The sequence below is a fragment of the Suncus etruscus genome, chromosome 14 (genome assembly GCF_024139225.1).
Source record: "Suncus etruscus isolate mSunEtr1 chromosome 14, mSunEtr1.pri.cur, whole genome shotgun sequence".
In the NCBI taxonomy this organism is placed as follows: Eukaryota; Metazoa; Chordata; class Mammalia; order Eulipotyphla; family Soricidae; genus Suncus; species Suncus etruscus.
Genome location: NC_064861.1, coordinates 3,928,936 through 3,951,599, shown reverse-complemented (window position 1 = coordinate 3,951,599; position 22,664 = coordinate 3,928,936). Strand labels below are relative to the sequence as shown.

At 45.1% G+C, this 22,664-nt stretch overlaps 1 protein-coding gene across 1 annotated transcript in view; it reads right to left on the bottom strand.

Moving 5' to 3' along the window:
* Nucleotides 1–11,840: 11,840 nt before the first annotated feature.
* The window catches only part of GSTCD (glutathione S-transferase C-terminal domain containing), a 75,401-nt gene continuing 64,577 nt past the window's right edge, over nt 11,841–22,664 (bottom strand). The window contains exons 9-11 of the mRNA XM_049786906.1: nt 21,657–21,687; nt 15,854–15,923; nt 11,841–12,148 (exon numbers count right to left, since the gene is read on the bottom strand). Of these exons, the coding sequence (XP_049642863.1) occupies nt 12,012–12,148; nt 15,854–15,923; nt 21,657–21,687 (238 nt within the window). The 3' untranslated portion in view covers nt 11,841–12,011. The remainder of the gene's footprint in view (nt 12,149–15,853; nt 15,924–21,656; nt 21,688–22,664) is intronic.

Sequence of the window (22,664 nt, the reverse complement as noted above, 5' to 3'; positions counted from 1 at the left end):
CAGTAGTTCTAACAATATTTTTCTCCTGCTTCCAATATTCTATATGGCTTTAGAGGCCACTGACCCAAGAATTTGAAAGAAAAAATGCCTATCTTAAAGAAAAAGTGTGCAGGGTAGAAGAAATACTCTTGGGAGCAGTGAATAGTGTGGGAATGGTTTGGGTCTTGGTACCCAAAGCAGACCAGGGGGACCTTAGAAGGTGACATGACCCACAAAGGGACACTGTAGGAACTGGCCAAACTCACCTTGAGGGACTGGAGCAGTGCTCGAGTGGTAAGGCACCTGCCTTGCATGTGCTAGCCTAGAACGGACCGCAGTTTGATCCTCCGGTGTCCCATATGGTCCCCCAAGCCGGAGCGATTTCTGAACACATAGCCAGGAGTAACCCCTGAGCATCACTGGGTATGCCCCCCCCCCCCAAAACAAATTTAGAAAAAGAAACTCACTTTGAGAATTTAGAAGAGCTCAGAACTTAAAAGGGTGGTTTAATAGTTTAGAATGTTATTCATGGCATTAACTTACCTAAGAATTAACAATACCCCCACAAAGAAAAAACAAACAATCCTCTGAGCAGACACAGAAAAAGTGTTTGATAAAACCAGCAATCCCAGATAAAGTTGGAGAGAAGTACTTAAAGAGGCCACGTGAAGACACTCGCTGACTTTCCCACTCTTCCGAAGAAGCCTCGCACAGTTCCAAGAAAGGGTCCCCACAGCATATGGCCAGTGGCTCTCAGGCCAGTGTAGCAGGGTAGCAGGAGGCGGGAGAGCTTCCTTTCCAGGAGCATGCTGAGTTCTTCTCTGCAGGACATGACGAGAGAAGCTGGGGTTAATGTAGAGGGTAATTGGCGTTAATTATTCTCTTAGGTTCACTTACTTCTGTAACACATTCAAGATTTATGGCCAAGAATAAGGTGGAAACTGGGCGAGGTTTGGGAGGGAGCCTGAGGAATACTGAGATAGGAAAGATGGCTCAAAATGCAAATTTAGAACGATTGTGTAATCCTTCTAAGACTCTACAGGCAGCAATGGAAGTGGAAGTGACACTCTTAAAGAGTGCACATTTTTAACAAGAAATGTTGGTTCGTGGTTTAAACTCCCCTTGCTTAATGAGAATGTGTTCCCCAAGACATATTCTTTTTTTTTTTTTTTTTTTTTTTTTTTTTTTTTTTGGTTTTTGGGTCACACCTGGCAGTGCTCAGGGGTTATTCCTGGCTCCAGGCTCAGAAATTGCTCCTGGCAGGCACAGGGGACCATATGGGGCGCCGGGATTCGAACCGATGACCTCCTGCATGAAAGGCAAACGCCTTACCTCCATGCTATCTCTCCGGCCCCCCCAAGACATATTCTAAAGGTAACATGAAGAATCTATTTAAAACATTTTTTTTTTTTTTTTTTTTTTTTTTTGGTTTTTGGGCCACAACCGGCGTTGCTCAGGGGTTACTCCTGGCTGTCTGCTCAGAAATAGCTCCTGGCAGGCACGGGGGACCCTATGGGACACCGGGATTCGAACCAACCACCTTTGGTCCTGGATCGGCTGCTTGCAAGGCAAACGCCGCTGTGCTATCTCTCCGGGCCCTATTTAAAACATTTTTTTGGTTTTTGGGCCACACCCGGTGACGCTCAGGAGTTATTCCTTGTTATGCGCTCCGAAATCGCTTGGGGGGACCATATGGGATGCCGGGTCCCCCTGTCTGCCTACAGGAGCTAGGAGGTCCGTTGATTTACTCTGGGGGCTGAAATGTTACTCCTCCTCCTCCTCCTCCTCCTCCTCCTCTTCTTCTTCTTCTTCTTCTTCTTCTCCTTCTTCTCCTCCTCCTCCTCCTCCTCCTCCTCCTCCTCCCCTCCTCCCCCCTCCTCCTCCCCTCCTCCCCCCTCCTCCTCCCCCTCCTCTTCTTCTTCTTTTCTTCTCCTCCTCCTCTTCTTCTCCTTCTCCTTCTCCTTCTCCTTCTCCTTCTCCTTCTCCTTCTCCTTCTTCTTCTTCTTCTTCTTCGTCTTCTTCTTCTTCTTCTTCTTCTTCTTCTTCTTCTTCTTCTTCTTCTTCTTCTTCTCCTCCTCCTCCTCCTTCTCCTCCTCTTCCTCCTCCTCCTCTTCTTCTTCTTCTCCTCCTCCTCCTCCTCCTTCTTCTTCTTTTTTTTTTTTTTTGGTTTTTGGGCCACACCCGGCGGTGCTCAGGGGTTACTCCTGGCTGTCTGCTCAGAAATAGCTCCTGGCAGGCACGGGGGACCATATGGGACACCAGGATTCAAACCAACCACCTTTGGTCCTGGATCGGCTGTTTGCAAGGCAAACGCTGCTGTGCTATCTCTCCGGGCCCGGAATGTTTCCTTTCTAGTGCAGTTCTAGAATAACATGAAGGTGCTCCCTCACCCATGATTTCTTTCAGTGTGTAATTTCCTCTCCCTCTGCCTCCTCTCTTGTCCCTACTTAGAGATGCTCCTAAACCAGTGAGGAACAGGCACCCCCAAGTCTGCTGATGGTCCACTGCATCCTGTCTCATCATCCGCCTGGCACAATGAGGTTCATCCCATTCATCCAGAGGTGCGTGTGGTATCATTGGGCTCAGTAAATCAAAGTTAAAACTGGAGGTGAGAGGAAGGAATCTCATGTGAATAGTGAATTTAAATCAGATCTGAAGCCACTTAATCATTGCAGCAATTTTGATTTTGTGTAAAACTCATCTTTCTGACAATCACTAATGGACAACTCCCAGTTGGTAATGTATAATCTCATGTTTATACACGAACCTTTTCCACCCATGGCCCTCTTCCAACCTTGCTTCCTTCTTATGATTGACCTCCTACTCTTGCACTGCTCCCCAAATTAAAAGATTTCATCTATGGGCTCCTCTGGAATCCCCTATAGTCTCCAGTTGAGAATGACTTTAACTGTGCTAAGTCTTCGCCCCTATGCTTGCCTGTGAAAGTGCTTGTAGCTTTTCTTCTGTAGTACTAAGAACATCTGAAGGCAGACGATTGATTTTTCCCTTTTCTTTGTAGCTTTGAGTCACATCTACATGTACACAGGTCTCACTACCCACAATGCTCAGGGGCCATATACAGTACTGGGATCGAAACAAGTGTGGTGGTTGGCTATATGCAAGATAAGTGCCTTAACCTGAGTACTCTAGGCTGTTGTTCTGAACATCTTCTATATGACACCACAAAACTCCTTCACCTTTTCCTCCACAGAAAAAAATTATTGACTAGTATCTTCTTCACAAAAGCTATCCAGATGACACTGGCCATGTCTTCTTCATCTGGACATTAACAAAGTGCAACAGAAACTAAAACCACCCTCCACATGTCTGGTCTCCTGGGGGTCTATGTATCTCCAGAGAAGGAAAACTTGGACATTCTGCCCAATCCAAGGAAGGTATAAAACCAATAGTTACCGAGTTCTTCCATGTGCCTAAATTCCAGACAAGAGCCCTTAGGAGTACTCAGTGTGGGGTCAGTCATTGAGAGGTCCATATCTCCTAATTTAGACAGAAACCTTCTGACTCGTGACAGGAACTCAGATAGCACCTGGTGCACTCTGGCAAAGTCTGGGCTCTCCACATCAGATCGAAGGTAAATGTGCTGTAGGCTGCTAAGTTTCCTTCTCTTGCTTATGTGCAGTTGTGCAGGCAGATAAACTAGGTCTAAGGACAACAGACAACCAAATAGGGCTGAATGAAACCTGGCCTTTTTAGAGAGCTGTGAAAAAGGAGTCTGCAGATGCAAATATTTACTCGCTGCCTTCACGGACCATTGAATTCTAGGTCAGGGTTTACGCTCCCCTTAAATAGGGTACATAATGCTATTTGAGGTCACAGACCCTTTTGAGAATCTCATTAAAACCAGGTCTCGGTCTCTCTACAAAAACACATGTCCATTTGAACTCAGGGTCCAGTTCAGAGGCCACATTCCCATTCTCAGTATGAGGGTCACAGATCTCTAGAATGACTATCAAGCACAAAATCTTGCCCTGCTAGATGTCAAAATACATCAGAAAGCTGCAATCACTTGGCAAGTGCAATTCTGGTAGATGTATTCAATAGACTGAGAAGAATGTCCCAAACAGCTATTCTGTTCATGGAATCAAATCAACAGGAGGAAAGGTGGATCGTTCTAATGGTACTGTGATAATCAGAAACTAATATGGTCAGTAGAATATTGGATTTCTGCCTCAAACCACCTAGCAGAAGAAAACAAAAAAAAAATCTGATTATGAAGAACCTGGTAACCATGTTTAAATAAATTAGTTAAATAAACTAATTTTAAAAAAAGAAAAGTAAAAACCTGAGGAGGTAGCTTATAGGTTGAAGACTATATAGTTGTGTGAAATTCTGAGTTCAATTTCAAGCAACACACACACACACACACACACACAGAGTAAAAAGAAAACTATAAAAGTTATAGTACCTAATATACAAGTGAGCCTTTTAATCAGTAAACAGGAAAAAACGTCCGAGGCAAAAACCACAAAGAATGCAAAGATGGACAAGTAGATCTTTTTTAAACTTTGTAATTCAAAACAATTTTTCTTCAATAAAAAAGTATGAACATTGAGTAGAAATAAAAATGATCAGACTTAAACACCAAATCCAAAGCCAAATACAACAGAATCGATACCCAATCTATAAGCTAGACACAGAAGGGACCACTTATGCTAGCAGCCCGGGGGGCATAGGAGGAGCGATATGGGATGCAAGCTGGGAACAGGGGTGGGGAGAGGACAACATTGGTGGTGGGAATGCCCCTGATTCAATGTCACTATGTACCTGAAATACTACTGTGAATGATTTGTAATACACTTTGGTCAAGATAAAAATTATTAATTAAAAATAAACTTCATGGGGCCGGAGAGATAGCATAGAGGTAAGGCATGCAGAAGGACAGTGGTTCAAATCCCGGCATCCCTTGGGCCCAGAGATATAGCACAGCGGCGTTTGCCTTGCAAGCAGCGATCCAGGACTAAAGGTGGTTGGTTCGAATCCTGGTGTCCCATATGGTCCCCCGTGCCTGCCAGGAGCTATTTCTGAGCAGACAGCCAGGAGTAACCCCTGAGCACCGCCTGGTGTGGCCCAAAAACAAACAAATCCCGGCATCCCATATGGTCCCCTGTGCCTGCCAGGGGCAATTTCTTTTTTTTTTCTTTTTCTTTTTTTTTTTTTTTTTGTGGTTTTTGGGTCACACCCGGCAGTGCTCAGGGGTTACTCCTGGCTCCATGCTCAGAAATTGCTCCAGGCAGGCACGGGGGACCATATGGGACGCTGAGATTCGAAAGGGATTCGAACTGATGACCTTCTGCATGAAAGGCAAACGCCTTACCTCCATGCTATCTCTCCAGCCCCCAGGGGCAATTTCTGAGCCTAGAGCCAGGAGTAATCTTTGAGCACTGCTGGGTGTGGACCCCCCCCCCCCAGAAAAAAAAACTTCACTAAAATAAAAAAGAACTAAAAATCCATCACAATAATTATGGATATTTGGGGCCGGGCGGTGGCGCTCGAGGTAAGGTGCCTGCCTTACCTGCGCTAGCCTAGGAGACGGACCGCGGTTCGATCCCCCGGCGTCCCATATGGTCCCCCAAGCCAGGAGCGACTTCTGAGCGCATAGCCAGGAGTAACCCCTGAGCGTCACCGGGTGTGGCCCAAAAAAAAAAAAAAGTACAATAATTATGGATATTTGGGAATAGTCCTTATTAATTACATATTAAAATACCAGATGAAAAATTATTAACACAGACAAATAACCAGTGGGCTTCCAAGCAAGGACTCAATAAGAATTGTTTGTTCAATGAATACATTAGTAAACAGACAATTCATGGAATAGAAATGACAATTAGATTTTAAAACTTAGCAATGATATGAATCATTTCAAGAGTGAAACTCAAAACAAGAGCTTTTTTTCTTTCTGCCCATCCACCTGCCTGAGTCTAAAGCAAAGCAGCTGCCTTGCTAGTGTTGGCTCAGGGACAGGAGCCCATCAGTGGCTCCTGCGGCAGCACTTGGCTTCATGCATCAAGCTGGAATCCTGGAGGCTGCACTCCCAAATCTGAGACCTCATCTGGCAATTTTTCTATAATCTCTATAATTACAACGTAAGAAACCCTTTGCATACACTTTTTTCTTGGGGGGGGGGGCACACCCAGTGGTGCAAAAGGGAAAACCTCCCTGATGTGCTATCACTCAGAGCCCCCTCCCCATTTGCATATACTTGAGAAAGTTTCTTCCTGAAGTTAAGTGTGAAGAGTCCTCAGAGGACAATGGAGCCCTGGTGGTGGTGCCTGGTCCTTCTCCCTTGTTTCCTCTTGCTCCCCAGCAGGCAGCCAGGCCCATCTTCCTGTGTCCTGTTCCCAGCAGCAGCTGCTAGGTTCAGCATGAGGAAGATCTGCAGCAGCATCAGAGCTACTGTGGATGTCAGAGTACAAGAGAGCATGCTTTCCTCATGTGCGAGGTCAAAAGGCACCATGTTTCCTGGCAAGTCATAGCCACCTCACAGGCTTGGCAAGTGTGGACATTAACTCTGCCACTTACGAGCTGGATTCACTCTTGGAGGGAAATGTGGGTCTTCTTTGTTGTCATGACTGTGCACCCGTGCTCAGGTCATTATGAGGTCTCAAAAAGACTATGAGTTATGGGCCCGGAGAGATAGCACAGCGGCGTTTGCCTTGCAAGCAGCCGATCCAGGACCTAAGGTGGTTGGTTCGAATCCCGGTGTCCCATAGGGTCCCCCGTGCCTGCCAGGAGCTATTTCTGAGCAGACAGCCAGGAGTAACCCCTGAGCACCACCGGGTGTGGTCCCCCCCAAAAAAAAGATTATGAGTTATTATTCATAAAGGGCTTACAAGTCTCTACAAATACAGACAGTATTAGCATTTGTTAAATAAATCTGTGTGTCCAAAAACGTCTAAACAACAAAGGATTTCACAGTAATTTATGTGTTTTTTTCATTTGGTCACATCTTCTCTATTTTTCTTTTGGGGCACACCTGGTGATGCTCAAGGGCTACTCCTAGCTACATGCTCAGAAATCGCTCCTGGCTTGGGGGATCATATGGGACTCCGGGGCATCGAACCATGGTCAGTCTTAAGTTAGTGCATGCAAGGCAAACACCCTACTGCTTGCGCCACCACTCGGGCCAAAGTAATTTATTTACTTTTTTTTTTTTTTTTTTGGTTTTTGGTTTTTGGGTCACACCCAGCGGTGCTCAGGGGTTACTCCTGGCTGTCTGCTCAGAAATAGCTCCTGGCAGGCACAGGGGACCATATGGGACACCGGGATTCGAACCAACCACCTTTGGTCCTGGATCGGCTGCTTGCAAGGCAAACGCCGCTGTGCTATCTTTCCGGGCCCTTTTCTTTTTTTTTTTCTTTTTTTTTTTTTTAATTTTTGGGCCATACCCAGTGATGCTCAGGGGTTGCTACTGGCTATGTGCTCAGAAATCGCTCCTAGCTTGGGGGACCATATGGATGGGGGAATGAACTGTGGTCCATCCTAGCTTAGCATGTGCAAGGCAAATGCCTTAACAATTGCACCATCACTCAGGCCCCCTTCTATTTTTTCTTTAACTAACATTAAAAAAAATCTGTTCATAATTTTATGATTCTGATATTGAAGAAGCTGGGGCTGTGGTTGTAACATGTAAGAACCGACCGTGCCTTATAAGTCCCAGTTCCATCCCTAGTACACCCCCCTCACCCCAATGCTTTAAAATGTCATTACAGAACAGACTTCCAATTTCATTATGGATGTTAACAGAAACACAAGGATCGGCATATGGAAATCCTCTGACAGGGATTTTTCTGGACCTGCAGACTGGTTTGCCTTCTGAAGACGCTGCTGTGGTCTCTGTAAGTAATTCTATCCCTGCCTAGAGCCAGGGTGTAGTGTCAATGAAAAGGTATGGCCTTCTAATATTACAGCCTTGGGGACACAATCTCTCAGGAGTGGCTTTGCTTAACAGACCTGGGAGGAGGTGAGACCAGGTCACCAGCAGGGATTGTTGTCACTGCTCAGCTCTCCTGGCCCAGCATCCAGCTCCTTTTTACTTGTCTTGGCTGAGGAGTCTTAGCAAGGAATTACACAGAAAAATCACTTCTGATAGTGTCCCTGGCTGCTTCATTCTCCTCAGCACACAGGTATTCTGTGAGTCACCTGAATGGGGAGCCCTGATCCAGAGGCCTCACTCCCATGAAGTCAGACAGGACAGGCTGAAGGGAGGAAGAGTCCACTCCAGGGATTGGGCACAGCCTGTGAGAAGCTCAAGGTAACAGCCCCAACACTATTAAATTGTGACAGACAATGACAATCTGCTGAGAATCATTCGTTGAGAATCAAAGACCAGAATGTATAGGAAGGTGCTAGATTCTTAGATCCTTAGATTCAATATTGTTTTTTCATTTGCTTGCATTTTGGGGATACACTCAGCAATGCTCAGGAGTCATTCCTGGCTCGGCCTCAGGTATTACTCCTGGTGGTGCTCAGGGGACATCAGGAGATGCAGGGGATCAAAGGTGGATCAGCCCGTGCAAGGCAAAAAACCTCCTCGCTGTCCATCAATATTGTTAATGTGTTCATTTTCCCCCAACAGACTTAAAGATAGTAGAAATGTTAGCTGTAGTTTCTTTTCCTTTTCTTTTCTTTGCCTTTCATTTCAATGAAGATATTGGTGGGTGTTGCCGGGGACCAGCTCAGTAGAACAGATGCCTGTCCTGCAACATAAGGTCAAGTGTTCATTCTCCAGAGCCACCACAGTCAAGGAGACCCTGGCAACTCTTGATGACCCACAGCGCTACAAGGAATTTCCAGGCATACTGCAACCATGTGTGTGGGTGTGCACCACAGCTAAAGGGGTACAACTCCTACTGAACCAAATACTGTGTGAGGACCACAGTAGGAAGTGTGTATTCTGGCGGTAGGAAAGGAGGGGAAAAAACCCCAAATAAGTGAAATTTAGAATTATACAGCGGTCTCCTCCACCTGAAATTATATGCAAAACAACTGACCTAGCTAATAATACCATCTGGAAAATGAACAGTGAAATAAAACAGGCGGATAAAGTACCTCATTTGGAAACAAACACAGAGACCATTCAGAAACATAAATATCAACAATACCACCAAATAGCCCATGATAAATAGGCAGACAAGCTAAATGCATTTCCTCAAAAATGACACAGAACGTGCCTTTTCAGAGGCACGTGAAAAGGTGCCCATCATCAGGAAATAGAAATCCAAACGATGAAGAGGTGCTTCCCATTGCTGAGAATGTCCTAAATCCAGAAGGTCAGACAGGAAAGTGGTGGAAATGTACCTCAGGCACAGTTGGTGGGAGAAGAACTTGGCAGAGAGATGACTAAAATATTAAAAATAGAAGTCTGTGATTTAGCAACTATTTTCTTTTGAGTCCTAGGTTTCTATCTGAAGATCACAAAAATGCTAATCTGAAAATGATTCACTTACATCAATTTAACTGCAGCTCTCTACATAATACATAATAGCAAAGGTTTGGAAACTATCCATGCCCAATACTTGAGAAAAGAAAATGTGTATATGCTCAAAAGATACTACCCAGTTCCAAGTGAAGATGGAATCTTGCCTTTTGCTGTAATGTGGGTGAAACCTGAAGGGATTAAGATGAGCACAATGAGTCAGCAAGAGAAAGACAAACATGGGGTGGTCTCGTTCATGTAAAATATAAAAAAAATAAAATCAAGTGAACAGACAAAACCCAACCAAAATAAATCCTTGGATTCTAACCAAAGAAGGGAGGAAGTTGGGCAAGGGGAAGGGAATAAAAGGCTTCATGCAAATGAAAACATTCACCGTAAATAAGAAGACAGGAGAAAGACACTCAGTAAAATGATTCTTGATGTTCGATGGATAACCCGCTGCAAGTTGTACACAGCTGGCCAGGGAAAAGAATGAAATGCAAAATTCTCTCATGGGTTCTACCACATGGGTACTGTCTCTGTGCTCACTGAAACTCAAAACACCTGAGTGAACCTTTGTATGGTGAAGACTATTTGCATCTAAAGGATGCATGCCCAGAATATGTAAGAATTCTCTGAGTCAATAATAAAAACCCCCCAAATATCCTGATTTTTTAAATGACCAACACCTTATAATTGATAATTACATGACTAGGCAGTCCTTAAAGAAATGAAAACTAATGGATACTGTCTCACCTTCACCAGAATTGCTAAAGTTTATGTCGAATAATTACCAAACACTAAAGGTAAGAATCAAAACATTCACTGCCAGTAGGGCTGGAAAATGCACAGCCACTCTGGCAGACTGGGACCAGAAAATCATTGAGTCTATAGATGACTCAGCAATTCTAGGCTGAGGGAATCATATCCACGAGAGATGAAAACCAATGTCCACAAAGATTTCTTTCTTTTTTCTTTTGGTTTTTGGCTCACACCCAGCAGCGCTCAGGGATTACTCCTGGCTCTATGCTCAGAAATCGCCCCTGGCAGGCACAGGGCTACTATATAGGATGCTGGGATTCGATCCACTCTCCTTCTGCATGAGAGACAAATGCCTTACCTCCATGCTATCTCTCCGCCTCCTTACAAAGATTTCTGAAATGGTTAAGGTCCCATTCACAATATCCCCAAAGTGACAACAATCCAATAAATACCCAAAGGAGAAGAGATAAATAATGCAATAATGCTGTGTGTGTGTGTGTGTGTGTGTGTGTGTAAAAAGTCATCTGAGGAAAGAGTGAGTGAGACAAAGAACATTATCACTTCTCAAAAAAATGCTATGTTGAATACAAGAAACCAGATAAAAGCCTGCACATCACACATACTTTAGGAAGAATGAAATGGGCGAGGCAGGGTGGTGCCCAGTAGCTGAGGGCATGCTCTGCACATGTGAGGCCTTAGGTCCTCTGGCACCTAAAACAAAAACCAAAACAGGCAAAAACAAACAGGTAGTGAAAGGAATTGGGGAGTGACTGCCTTTGGGGTATGGGACAGGCATGGAACAAAACTCTCTGGTTTGATTGAAATATTCTGCACCTCATTTCTTGCAATGGTTGCCTGGATGCATGTAGTTATCAAAATTAAAAAAAAATTTTTTTTGGGGGGGCACACCCGGTGATGCTCAGGGGTTACTCCTGGCTGTCTGCTCAGAAATAGCTCCTGGCAGGCACGGGGGATCCTATGGAACACCAGGATTCAAACCAACCACCTTTGGTCCTGGATTGGCTGTTTGCAAGGCAAACGCTGCTGTGCTATCTCTCCGGGCCCCAAAATTAAATTTTTAAGTGTCCAGAGAACATGCGAAAGTTAGCAATGTATGAGAAAGCTTGTAAAAATTTTTGGCTGGTAAATGGGGAGAATTTGGGCAGAGAGAACTAATGTTTATAACCTTCATACTCTGTACCCTTTCTAGATTCAATTTATAGAAATACATTGATAAAAATAATTATAAATTAAAAATGACTGATACCTGCAAAAAAACCCTCTGATATCATTTTATGGGAGAAAGAGTTTAGTTAATTCCCTTTTTCCTACATGATTTAGCTCCAGAGGTAAAGCAGAAATCTCTTACAATTCACTATATCCTCAGAAGAGGCTATTACACCAGGATAGGAAATGATCTACAAATCTGAAAATTAAAAGTTCAAGCAGACTATTTAGCCGACTTTGATTCTTTTCTTAAAAATAACAGAGAAAAAGTATAATAACCCCAAGTATAAGATCAGGTCATCTCCCTGCCTGGCTTTGATCTCCAAGCAGGGCTGCTACCAAGGCTGAGTTAAGGGGCAGGTGGGACTGGACTACTCCAGTGGTTGCACCTGCATGTGGGGCTCCGAGGAATCCCCCATCTGAAGACACCTGTTGCTCCCAGGGCTGGCTCTCCTCCAGGTGTTCCTGGCACTTTGTTAGCCCAGCACAGTGGGCTCAGGACAGTGGGTGCTGCTCTCAAGTCCTACCAAGCACTGCTGTGAGGTGAGGGTCTCTCATCAAGAAGACACAGGCAGTAGGCAGTATGGGGATGCAGGCGTGCCCCATCCTACATGGGGACCCCCACGATCATGTTGTTCTTGGGAGAGCAGCTCTCTGGTTCCATGGAAATGACTTGAACGCTGTAGCCCCGCTCTTCTGCCGCCCGGGCTCGGTCCAGATCCACCAGGCACATGCACTGCTTCCCTGAAAGGCAACACAACACAGTTGGTTGGTCTAAGTTGGTCCCGCAGCACCAGGGGCAAATGCTTGCTGGTCCCATCCCAGCAGATCCTTTCCAGCTCATAGGAAATCAGCCTCATCCATGTCCCAGTTCCTCCATCTAACATGGAATTAGCCTGGTTTCCAGCTCCAGTTTCTTTCCATTTAACTCTTGGTCGGCACAGAGGGAAGGCAATTTTAAGTATGTGACAGTCTCGGTTGTTTTTCTCTAATAACAATAAAAAAAAATTCCAAATGATTTTAGGGCTTTTATCCCCCACTTCGGCAAAAGTCTAGTTATTAAAGCCTTTTCCTCTGCATGCCTACAAAAATACTGTGTGTATGTGTGTGTTTATCCCCCACTTCAGTAAAAATCTAGTTATAAAAGCCTTTTCCTCTGCATGCCTACAAAAATACTGTGTGTGTGTGTGTGTGTGCGCGCGCGCGCGCGCGCGAATCTGTAAGAATAGTGGTTTGAATCCCAGCATCTCATATGGCCTCCCCGAGCCTGCCAGAAGAGATTTCTGAGCATAGAGCCAGGAGGAATCCCTGAGTGCTGCTGGGTGTGACTCCAAAACAAACAAGAATAATAGCAAATACAGGGATATCTGAAAGATGCCATGCTTTCCCGCTGGAGTTCTTAGAACAGTGAAGAAAAGAGAAGTGGAAACTACTCAGAAAAATTCTCACCTAAGTGCTGATTTTGGGTGATGGTGTAATGCTGAGACTAATACAATCTTAATTTTCAGAGTTGCTGTGTCCTACGAACTACTGGTACTTCATTTTCTTTAATCTTTGGAAGATCAAAGAGGAAAGCTATCAAGCAATATAGTGAGACACAAATTTCTATTTCAAAAGTTGTTTCAAGGGGCTAAGGTACGAATGGACTAGCCTAACTTACTTAGACCCCATCTTGATCCTCCGGCACAATATGGGCTCCTCCAAACACCTCGTGAGGTGTGACATTGCTAAGGTGGGCAGTGGGTGTTCCCTATCACTGAGGCCTGAGCAACACCATGTCCCACATCCTTGAATGAAAATGCCAGCCTGGATGGCCAAGAATCTGAGGCATGGGGACCGGGGCAGAATGCTTGCTCTGCACATGTGAGGTCTTGGGTTCAATTCCCAGAAAGACTCCCTACCCCAAACACCCATACCCACACCCACACACAGTGCCAAAAAAAAGATGATTTGGGGTTGATTGATATTCAAAGCTAGAATTTACTTGTGTACTTTCAATCTCTTTTTCTTTCCTTGGTTTCTGAGCCACGCCTGGCAGCACTGAGGCTTTACTGCTGAGTTCCGTGCTCAGACGTTACTCCTGGCAGGCTCAGGGGACCATATGAGATTACGGGGATCAAACTCATGATTGGCTGTGTTCAAAGCAAATGCCCTCCCTGCTCTGTCATTGCTTCATCTCCTATCATTTCAATCTCTTTCAATGCAACTAATGAACTCCTCATCTTGGAAAGAGGTTCCTAAGAAGACAGGATTATATCCATCTTCCTCAGTGTTTTGAATAATACTGAAACATCCCTGTTACAAGGTTCCCTGAAACTGCTCTGCATCAACAGTGTCAGAAATGAAGCCATGGGAGGAGAAATCAGTCAGCAAGAGCTGGTGGGAGCAGACACAGCTTTGAAATGTTCGTTTTGCACTTTTGATTTCAGAGGACCATGCCCAAAGGGTGGTGGGCATTAGCAGTGATAGGGAGAGAGATGTCTGAAATTCCAGGTGGGGCACCACCCTCCCCAGCAGATACACACTGGCAAGCTGCCTCTCCAAGCCGTCCACCCTGTACCCATCCCCGCCCTGCTTCCCTGGTTCCCCCCTAATCCCCTGTCCCCTCCCCTGTGTCTGTCAATGAATGCTCTGCATTCCACAGCCTCCACCCTGCAGCACACTTAACCCTGGCAAGCAGTCCAGACCAGCTAACTTCCCCCTTTCCTTCACCAGAAGAGTCTCAGTTTTCCCATGTTGTACAAGTACCTCTTCCGGTGAGATCTGGCTGGTAATCTCCCTCTGTAGGCTTGGGGAGCTTCCTAAAATGCTCAGAGAATCCAAGAGTGGCTTTGCAGAACCAAGGTACAGCCATCTGCTGGGGCCTGACCTTGTGCCTCTCAGGTTTCACACCATGTTTGGGTAAATGTCCCTCCTCCCAAATGCCAACAGCCCTTCAAGCTGCTCCCTCAGGCCTCTCTCTGAGCTCCCCCAGCCTCATTACAGTGAGTCCCAGAGCATGACCGGTGAATGAAACTTGCTGGAGATGCTGTCTTAAGTTTCCTTCTACCAAACCCAAGTGTCGGAGAAGGAAAAGATGGGTGCTAGCAAGAGGGGATGGCTGTGGGAGAGAGGCATCTTCTCAAGATGTTGCCCCAGAGTAAGGAAGAGGAGCACTTGCCTCAGTCACAAATCCCTCTCTAGCATCTTGTTAAGCTGCCGCTGACCTAAGAAAGGGAACTATAGATCTCAAAGCAGAAAGCGAACACACACCTCACAGGTGCAAAATCCTGGGTGCAATCCTAGGCAGCTCTGTATGTAGCCCATTCCAGCACCACTCCAGAAACCTGCTATTTCTCACCAGCCATGGCTTGTCTGGTACTCACTCAACCAAAGGTGCAGCAACTGGTATGAAACCATGGCCTGTCATTTGGGACTTTCCTCGACAATCTTTGTTGATGCCTCTCAACCTCCCAACACCCCAGTTTCAGAACCTAAATCTCTGATTTGGCTGCTGGAGGGACTGAAAAATAGACTGAGTGTTTTGTGTTTGGAAACAGATAAACTGGGCCACAGCGTGATTCGAAAGGGCACTGGGCAAGCTTCTGAGCCAGTTTCCTTACCTGCAAGTGGAATAACAGTATATGCTCCAATAAGATTGTTTTGGTTTTGGTTTTGGGCCATATCTGGCATTGCTCAGGGGTTATTCCTGGCCAAACACTCAGGAATCACTCCTGGAGGTGATCACACCTGGACTATATGGGATACTGGGCATGGAACCTGGGTCAATCATCTGCAAGACTAACACCCTGTACTATACCTCCAGCATTAACTCCAAAAGGATTTGTGTCCAGATTACCGAGGTAGAAGGCATTTAGCTCTGTGCTTAGATATCTAACAACTATTAGCTGCCATTGTCCTGCTAAGTGTGATTCCTTTCTCTATTTTTAATTTAATAAAATTCTGTTACTGTTTAATATTACAAGTGTCCAATCAATTGGGTCAATGATTAATGATTAATAATTTTCAGGCCAGAGAGATAGCATGGACAGTGGTTCGAATCCCGGCATCCCATATGGTCCCCCGAGCCTGCCAGGAACGATTTCTGAGCGTAGAGCCAGGAGTAACCCCTGGTGACTGCCAGGTGTGACCCAGACCCAAAAATTAAAAAAAAAAAATTTTTTTTTGCAAGTATACTTTTTTCCCAAAAGAAAACATTATTATTCTATTTATACAATTTTATACATACTTGATTTCTTGATTTTTCCCATCTTATTCCTTGTGTGTGTGGCTTAATAGCCCATTAGTTTATTCAATGTATAAAAACTAGATATGTGTTTAGAAGCATTAATAAAAGAACAAAATGTTGTATTAGCTTCTCAACCTTTTGCAATACAGACTGAGTTCTGGGGGAAACATGAGCTTCTGTGCAAGGTGACCGGTCCCTTCTGGTGGCTGGGCCACACTTACCAATGAGCCTGCGTGGGGCTGGGAGCTGCAGTGCAGTCTGGTCTGCAAATCTGCACAGAATCATGTGTTCCTGAGAAAAAAAGAGAATCATCACGTGTTCCTGAGAGAAAAGCAGAGCAGTCAGCCTCAGTACCACAGGAAAGAAAAGACCCACATTGTTCTAATGAACTTAATCAAGTGCTACAGCAAACAGCACCATCACGGAAGCAAACTTGCAGTACTCTTCTATACAAACCTACATAAGAGGGACCAAGGGCCCTGGGGAGAGCTGCCCATGGTCCAAATGAGGCTGGATTGTTTGAAGTGTCCAAGCATTGTTGAATTATAATTCAGAGATCACACTCTGCTTTATCCAAAACAAAGACTCCCCAGCTTCCTCCTTCCTTACACTCTATCCTTTTGACATGTAACAGGCCTACCTAGACTTAATTAGCTTGAGACAGGTACTTTTGTCTGTCATACAACCCTTCCCTCCTGGTTGTGGAATGAGCTGATCAATAAAGATTGCAGGAGAGGTTGGTTTGGCTGGTTCTCAGACCATGAGACTGGAAGTTACCTGATCTCAATGTCTTTCTAATATGGCTATATTGGCTTATTAATTCTCACAGCAACCCTGTGTCAGATCCTTTCTTCTGGGGTTGGATTACAATATGTGTAGCCTTATACCTGAAGCCTGAACAGAGACCTGAGAACTGAGCCCTCGACAGAGGGACAAAAATGGTTGAGTGGGGTCTGACATGGTCCCCTGGTGGAACATCACTATGATGGCCTCCTCACTCTAGATTGAACATGCTGCGCGTTTACCAGAGCAGATGTGTACATGGCCCCCCTTTAAGCTGCTTCACATTGCTCTGGTGCATTTATCTGCGTTTTTTTTTTTTTTTGCTCCAGACTATGTGCCATGCCCTCTAGAAATTTTAACACACACATACACCAAGAGGGAGGGCATACCTTCCTAGTAGTGACATGTTCTCAATCTAAAGGCCTTCTCAGGGCCAATAATTTATTTTTCACTACTAGCATAAAACCAGAGAGACCTCCCTTAACAAGTATAACTTACCCTCCAGTACATCACATGAGGAAGATGTATCTGATGAGCCAGCTACTCTTTAGACTTGAGTCTAAAAATAAACTCGGTAGAAACACTCTCCTCCTTCCCTACCCCTCTGCTCTCACATAGAGACTACCCTAGACATAGTTCCAAGCAAGGCTTATGGTTAAAACTCTTATTGGTCCATATTTCACTTAGGACTCTTGAGCTTTGCCTTTTCTTCCCCATCCATCTGGAGGATAATCAGTTTCTATCTTTAAATTTTTATTTTATTGAAACCATTGTGATCTACAAAGTCCTTCATAGTTGAATTTCTGATATACAGTGAATCAGGGCCATTTCTACCACCAATGTCAACCTCCCTCCGCCAAATGGACCCAGAGTGCATCCTATATCATCACTCTTTGACCCCTGGCTTGCCTGTATAACAGGCCCATTTAAGTTTAGATTGTTGAAGTTTAGTCTCTTGATTCTATTGTTGTTGACTTTGGCTTGGATATTTAGTTCTGTCTTGTTTATCTCCACCAATGCACCTGAGACCACTTAGCAACTGGCCCCCATCCTTTTTTTTTCATTACTTAATTTTATAGGAAAAAAAAGCAGAAATATGAGGTAAAACAAAGTAATCTGTGCCCCAATTTTCTCTAAAGAGATATTTATTTAAAAGATAAGATAAAAAGAAAAAACAAAGGGATATGTGTGGCAGTTTTTTTTGTTTTTTTGCATAGTTGCAGCAAAAGTTGGGGAAAAATAGAAATGAAAACTCTTTGGCCTAAAAAGAGGAAGACCCTACCCATGATGTATCTTGCCATAAAAACAACTACAGGCTCTGGGCCTACTAAGTTGTCTAATGCAGAAGTCTTTCTTAAAGGTTCCAGTCAAAGTTCTTCTCAATTTCAGTTGCTGCAGTCAGGTTTCAGTAATTAGAGATCTTGGTTTTTGCACAGATCCTATGTCAAAGTCAGGGTGTTATGGAGCGTCTTCTGGCTTCATCTCACTGTTAGGTGGCTATTGCAGGGAAACCTGCCCTGAAAGCAAGTTGTTTCTGTTCTAAGTCATCAGGGTGTCATATGAACCTACCCTGGAGCAAGTTGGTGCCAGAGCAGCATTAGGGCCTTCCCAATAGAAGTCCAATTCCTGGTGCTGGTGCAGAAAACTATGCCATTTCCAAAGATGGCATCCAAAATTCAGGGGTGAATGACCAATGTGACCCACTGAAGCCTAAGTTAAGTCACTATGATTCAGAATAAATGGCCCCAGTGCAATTTAAAAGTTATGAGTTCCTATCCATAATAGATAAGAACTTCTTTCTATACATAAGATTTCCCCATTTTAATGTGCCTATGCAAAAAGGAACATGATACTACTGGTGCATATTAAGGTAAAAATAACAAGCTAAACAATCCTATAACCTAGTTCTAACTTGGACTCAGAACCCAAGAGAAACTTACCCACTAGAATTTCCTACTAAACATATCCCATCACTCCTAGAGCTCAACACCCCTTGTGACCTGGACACCCTTCTTACCCTTTTAGCCTTGCATCACCAGAACAAGAGGACTGCCATCTAAATCTGGTATGCTCCCATTTCCCCTCATGCATCACTGTGGACTGCCACTTGCTGCCAGACTGACCACATTGATTGCTTTTTGATTGGGCCCTGGCTCAGGGACTGATCTTGGCCAGTGACTCTGCCTAGCAGCTACAGAAAATCACTGACACTTCCATTGCCTCCCTGACTGCTTTCAACTGACAGGTTACCTCATAATCAAAAGCAGTCCTCCAGTATCGACCTACCTTGAACTTGATCACAATAGAGGGATATGTGTATTTCTTTGTGCATATTTCTTGGGGGAACAATGTTATTATACCTATGTATCAGGGATAGTGGAGAATGGCACCAACTGAGGAATAGCCATAGTCTCCTGGTGCCCCAATATTACTTTGTGGCAATCTTTTGTCCTTTTTTTTTTTTTTTGCATAGATCCAGTAAAATGGTTATCTTACTTAAAAAAAAAAAAAAAAAGGATTTCCCATCTATTACACCTAAGAATTCAAAAACTCGAATGCTGCAAGTGGGTCCTAAACCCTGAACATGTGTCATATTGGCTTGACTAAAACTTCAGTTGCTGAGACTGGGTACATATCTCAAAATATGGGTCCCACTGAGGGCCTTGGATGGAACAGGGGCAGGCTTTGTGCCATCCCGGAAAGATGGAACCACGAGCAGGCTTAGTGCCACCGTGGCAACAACATCAAACTTGAGTGAGCCCAAGAGCACAAGTCTGATGTCTTACAATGACTGAAATGTCACGTCCTCTAGGAGATTGGTTAAGGTTTGATTCTCACCGAGCTCCCAGACAGGAAAGACGGTTCCTATTCCCCTGTCTGATAAGGTCAGGGGGAACAGTTCCACTTGTAGTGATCTGCAGAAAATAATTCACACAGTAAAGAGGTACAAGAATGGATTCAGGAAATCCAGTGCTCAAGCAAGGAATTCAAACCACAAAAGCTTTCTGCTCCTAAGATGGAGTGCAGCTCAGTGGAAGAAGACTGAAGAATGAGCCCCAGCCTTCCTCACCCCTAGGGTGGGAGAAGAATACCAAGTAAGGGATAATCCAATATACTTCCACCAGATCACACCCTCGAGTGGAGTACAATTACTGATTAGGGTAGGATCAGTAACCCAACAAATGACAGCTACTGATGAAAAGAATGAGGGAAAGAAGCCTTGCTTTCCCCAAGACTTAGGAGGACTCTCTGGGATAAGGCAAATTAAAAACTGGCCAGAAGCCTGCAGTTGAAAGATGTACCAAATGCTTCCTGGCCACCCTGCTCTAAATTTAATTTAGGTTAAAAGTTTTTGTCCCAGCTTTTACTGCCCCTATGCAAAATAACAGCCTCTATTACCACTCTGATCTGGAGTTCCTGCCTCTTTAAGAGAATAAAAGAGCAGGACTTATCTAGCCCATCTCAATTTTATGTAGTTAGCCAACAGAAAAGGGGGAGTTGTGGGATTATGGCTGAGAGATCATACCCTGCTTTACCCAAAACAAAGACTCTCCCTTGCTTCCTCCTTCCTTACACTCTACCCTTTTGACATGTAACAGGCCTAACTAGACTTGATTAGCTTGAGGTAGGTGCTTTTGTCTATCACACAACCCTCCCCCTCCTGGTTGTGAATTGAGCTGATCAATAAAGATCACAGGAGAGGTCTGTTTGGCAGGCTCTCAGACCACGAGACTGGAACTCTCTGATCTCCATGCCTCTTCCCTCTCCCATATGACTGTCTTGGCTTATTAATTCTCGCAGCAACCCTGTGTCAGACCCTCTCTCCTGGAGTTGGATTACAGCAAGTGGAGCCTTACAAAGTAAGACATACATTCCTTCTGGGTTTGTTTTGTTTTGTTTTGTCTTGAAGTTAAAATATCAGGGGGGAAAAACAACTTTCTCTCTTCCAGATGGCATATGTCAACACCAAAGGAGACGTAGCATCTCCCTCAGGAGCAAGAGTGAGCATGGCTTACAGGTTAAGTTTTAGCATACCCGATGGGTTTCCAAAGCTCAGTCTCCACTCTTCAGTCCTGAGACAAACCTGTGTTAGGTGTCACCTGCCCCTTTCAGGCTTAGGGAGTCCATAAAACAAACCTGACACTCTGGAAGAAAGACGCGAACCCTCCCTTAAGGGGGAGGAACGCTCCCCGAGGGGAGGCGGGCAGAGGACAAACAACCCACATCCCGCGGTGGGAGAGGTGAGGAGCCCGTTTCAGCCTCGAACCCGCCTCGCCACTCAGGGCCAGACCACTGGGCACCGGACAGGAGAACGCTCCCCCCCAGGAGCGAGAGCGCCTGACACGCAGCGGCGGGGACACGGAGCCCGCACGAAGACGGAGAAGCGGGGGGGAGGGCGGCGTGAAGCCGGTCGCTCATCCCGTCGGGGAGCCTCAGTCACCGGGTCGCCTGCAGCAGCGAACCGCTGCCCTCGCGCGTCTTTAAAGCGGAGGAGGCGACCGCGGCCGGGACGGTGTGTGCCCCCGGGTACAACGCAAGAGCCGGCGCACAGGGCCCAGGCGGGCGGCTCAGGCGGCGGAAGCGCGGGGACAAGTCCTCAAGACAGGCCCGGCTCCCGGCACGCACCCGGGTAGAGGCAGCAACCATCCCGTTCCCTGCGGTGGAAAGCCACCGAGAGAGAGCCTTGACCGAAACAAGAGGAGTCACTGTCTCTTCCTCAGGACTCCTGCACCCTAAGTCCCAGGACCCAGCAGATAGTCCTAACAGCAGGATGGGTAGCCAGGCAAAATCCAACAACTCCAAGAAGATTTATCATTTTAAAGTATATACATTTTTAAATGTTTTTGTTTTGAGACCAAGCCTGACAGTGCTCACATCTGTGCTAAGAGATGCCAGGGATCAAACCTGGGTTGGCTGCAGGCAAGACAAATGCCCCCCTCCCCCCCCCCCCAAAAAAAGATAAATGCCCCATCTGCTGGGGCCTCTTAAGATTAATCCTGATTTTCAAAAAAAAATTCATATTAGATGTTTATGAGTGATTGGAATATAACCATAGATGATATAATCCACTCAAAAACAAGGGGCCATGGATGTTGCTCGGTGGTTCAACACATGCCTTGGTAGTGTGGGGCCCTGGGTTTGCTCTCCAGCACTACCAAACAACTTAACAATCTGCCACTGAAAACTATGAAGAACAGAGTATAAGTACAATAAAAGACCTCTAGATCTTTTAAATATTACCTTGTACGACAAGACTTCCTTGAATTGTTCACTGAAAAAGAAAGAAGATAAATTATTGTTTAAGATGCCAAATATGAGAGTAAAATATTATTAGAGGAATTAAATCATAATAAAACATTTGCATTTGATCTTTAGTAGATGATCTGTCTTAAACTAAAACCTACATCCCTTTACATGTCTTTAGAAGAAGATAAAATGTACTAGGAATCTGGACTTCTCTTGAAGATTGGCTACATAAATTATTTCAAACACTGTATGAGTCAGATGGCATGAGAAGGTGGAAAATTATTTTTCTGCACAACCAGAATGGCACAACCATTTATATCTCCTCTGCCCAGGTGCCTGCAGAGGCAGGAGTTTAGAACATGTGGTTCCGGGGCCAGAGCGGTGGCACAAGTGGTAAGGCATTTGCTTTGCATGTGCTAATCTAGGATGAATTGCGGTTCGATCCCCCAACGTCTCATATGGTCCCCCATATGCGATTTCTGAGCGCATTGCCAAGAGTAACTCCTGAGCGTCACCAGGTGTGACCCAAAAAGAAAAAAAAATAAAAGAACATGGGGTTCCCTGTTATTAGGCACTATGATGCCCACAGCCTTCACAACCACCTCTGGACAGAGTTTCAGCTGCTCAGAGATTCTAGGAAGAAGGGGACCCTGTGTATCCATGGGGAAACACAGATAAGAGCAGGGGTCCTCAAACTTTTTAAACAGGGGGCCAGTTCACTGTCCCTCAGACCATTGGAGGGTCTGACTATAGTAAAAACAAAACTTATGAACAAATTCTTATGCACACTGCATATATCTTATTTTGCAATGAAGAAACAAAACAGATACAAATACAATATGTGGCCTGTGGGCCATAGTTTGAGGACCACTGGATAAGAGGCTCCATCCTCTGAAACTAGTGTCCCCTATGGCAGGGCAGGGCAGGGCAGGCAAGCTTAAAACTGGGGAGTCAGGATCATTTCTGTGACTCTGAGGTAAGGGCAACTCCTAGTTGCAAGGG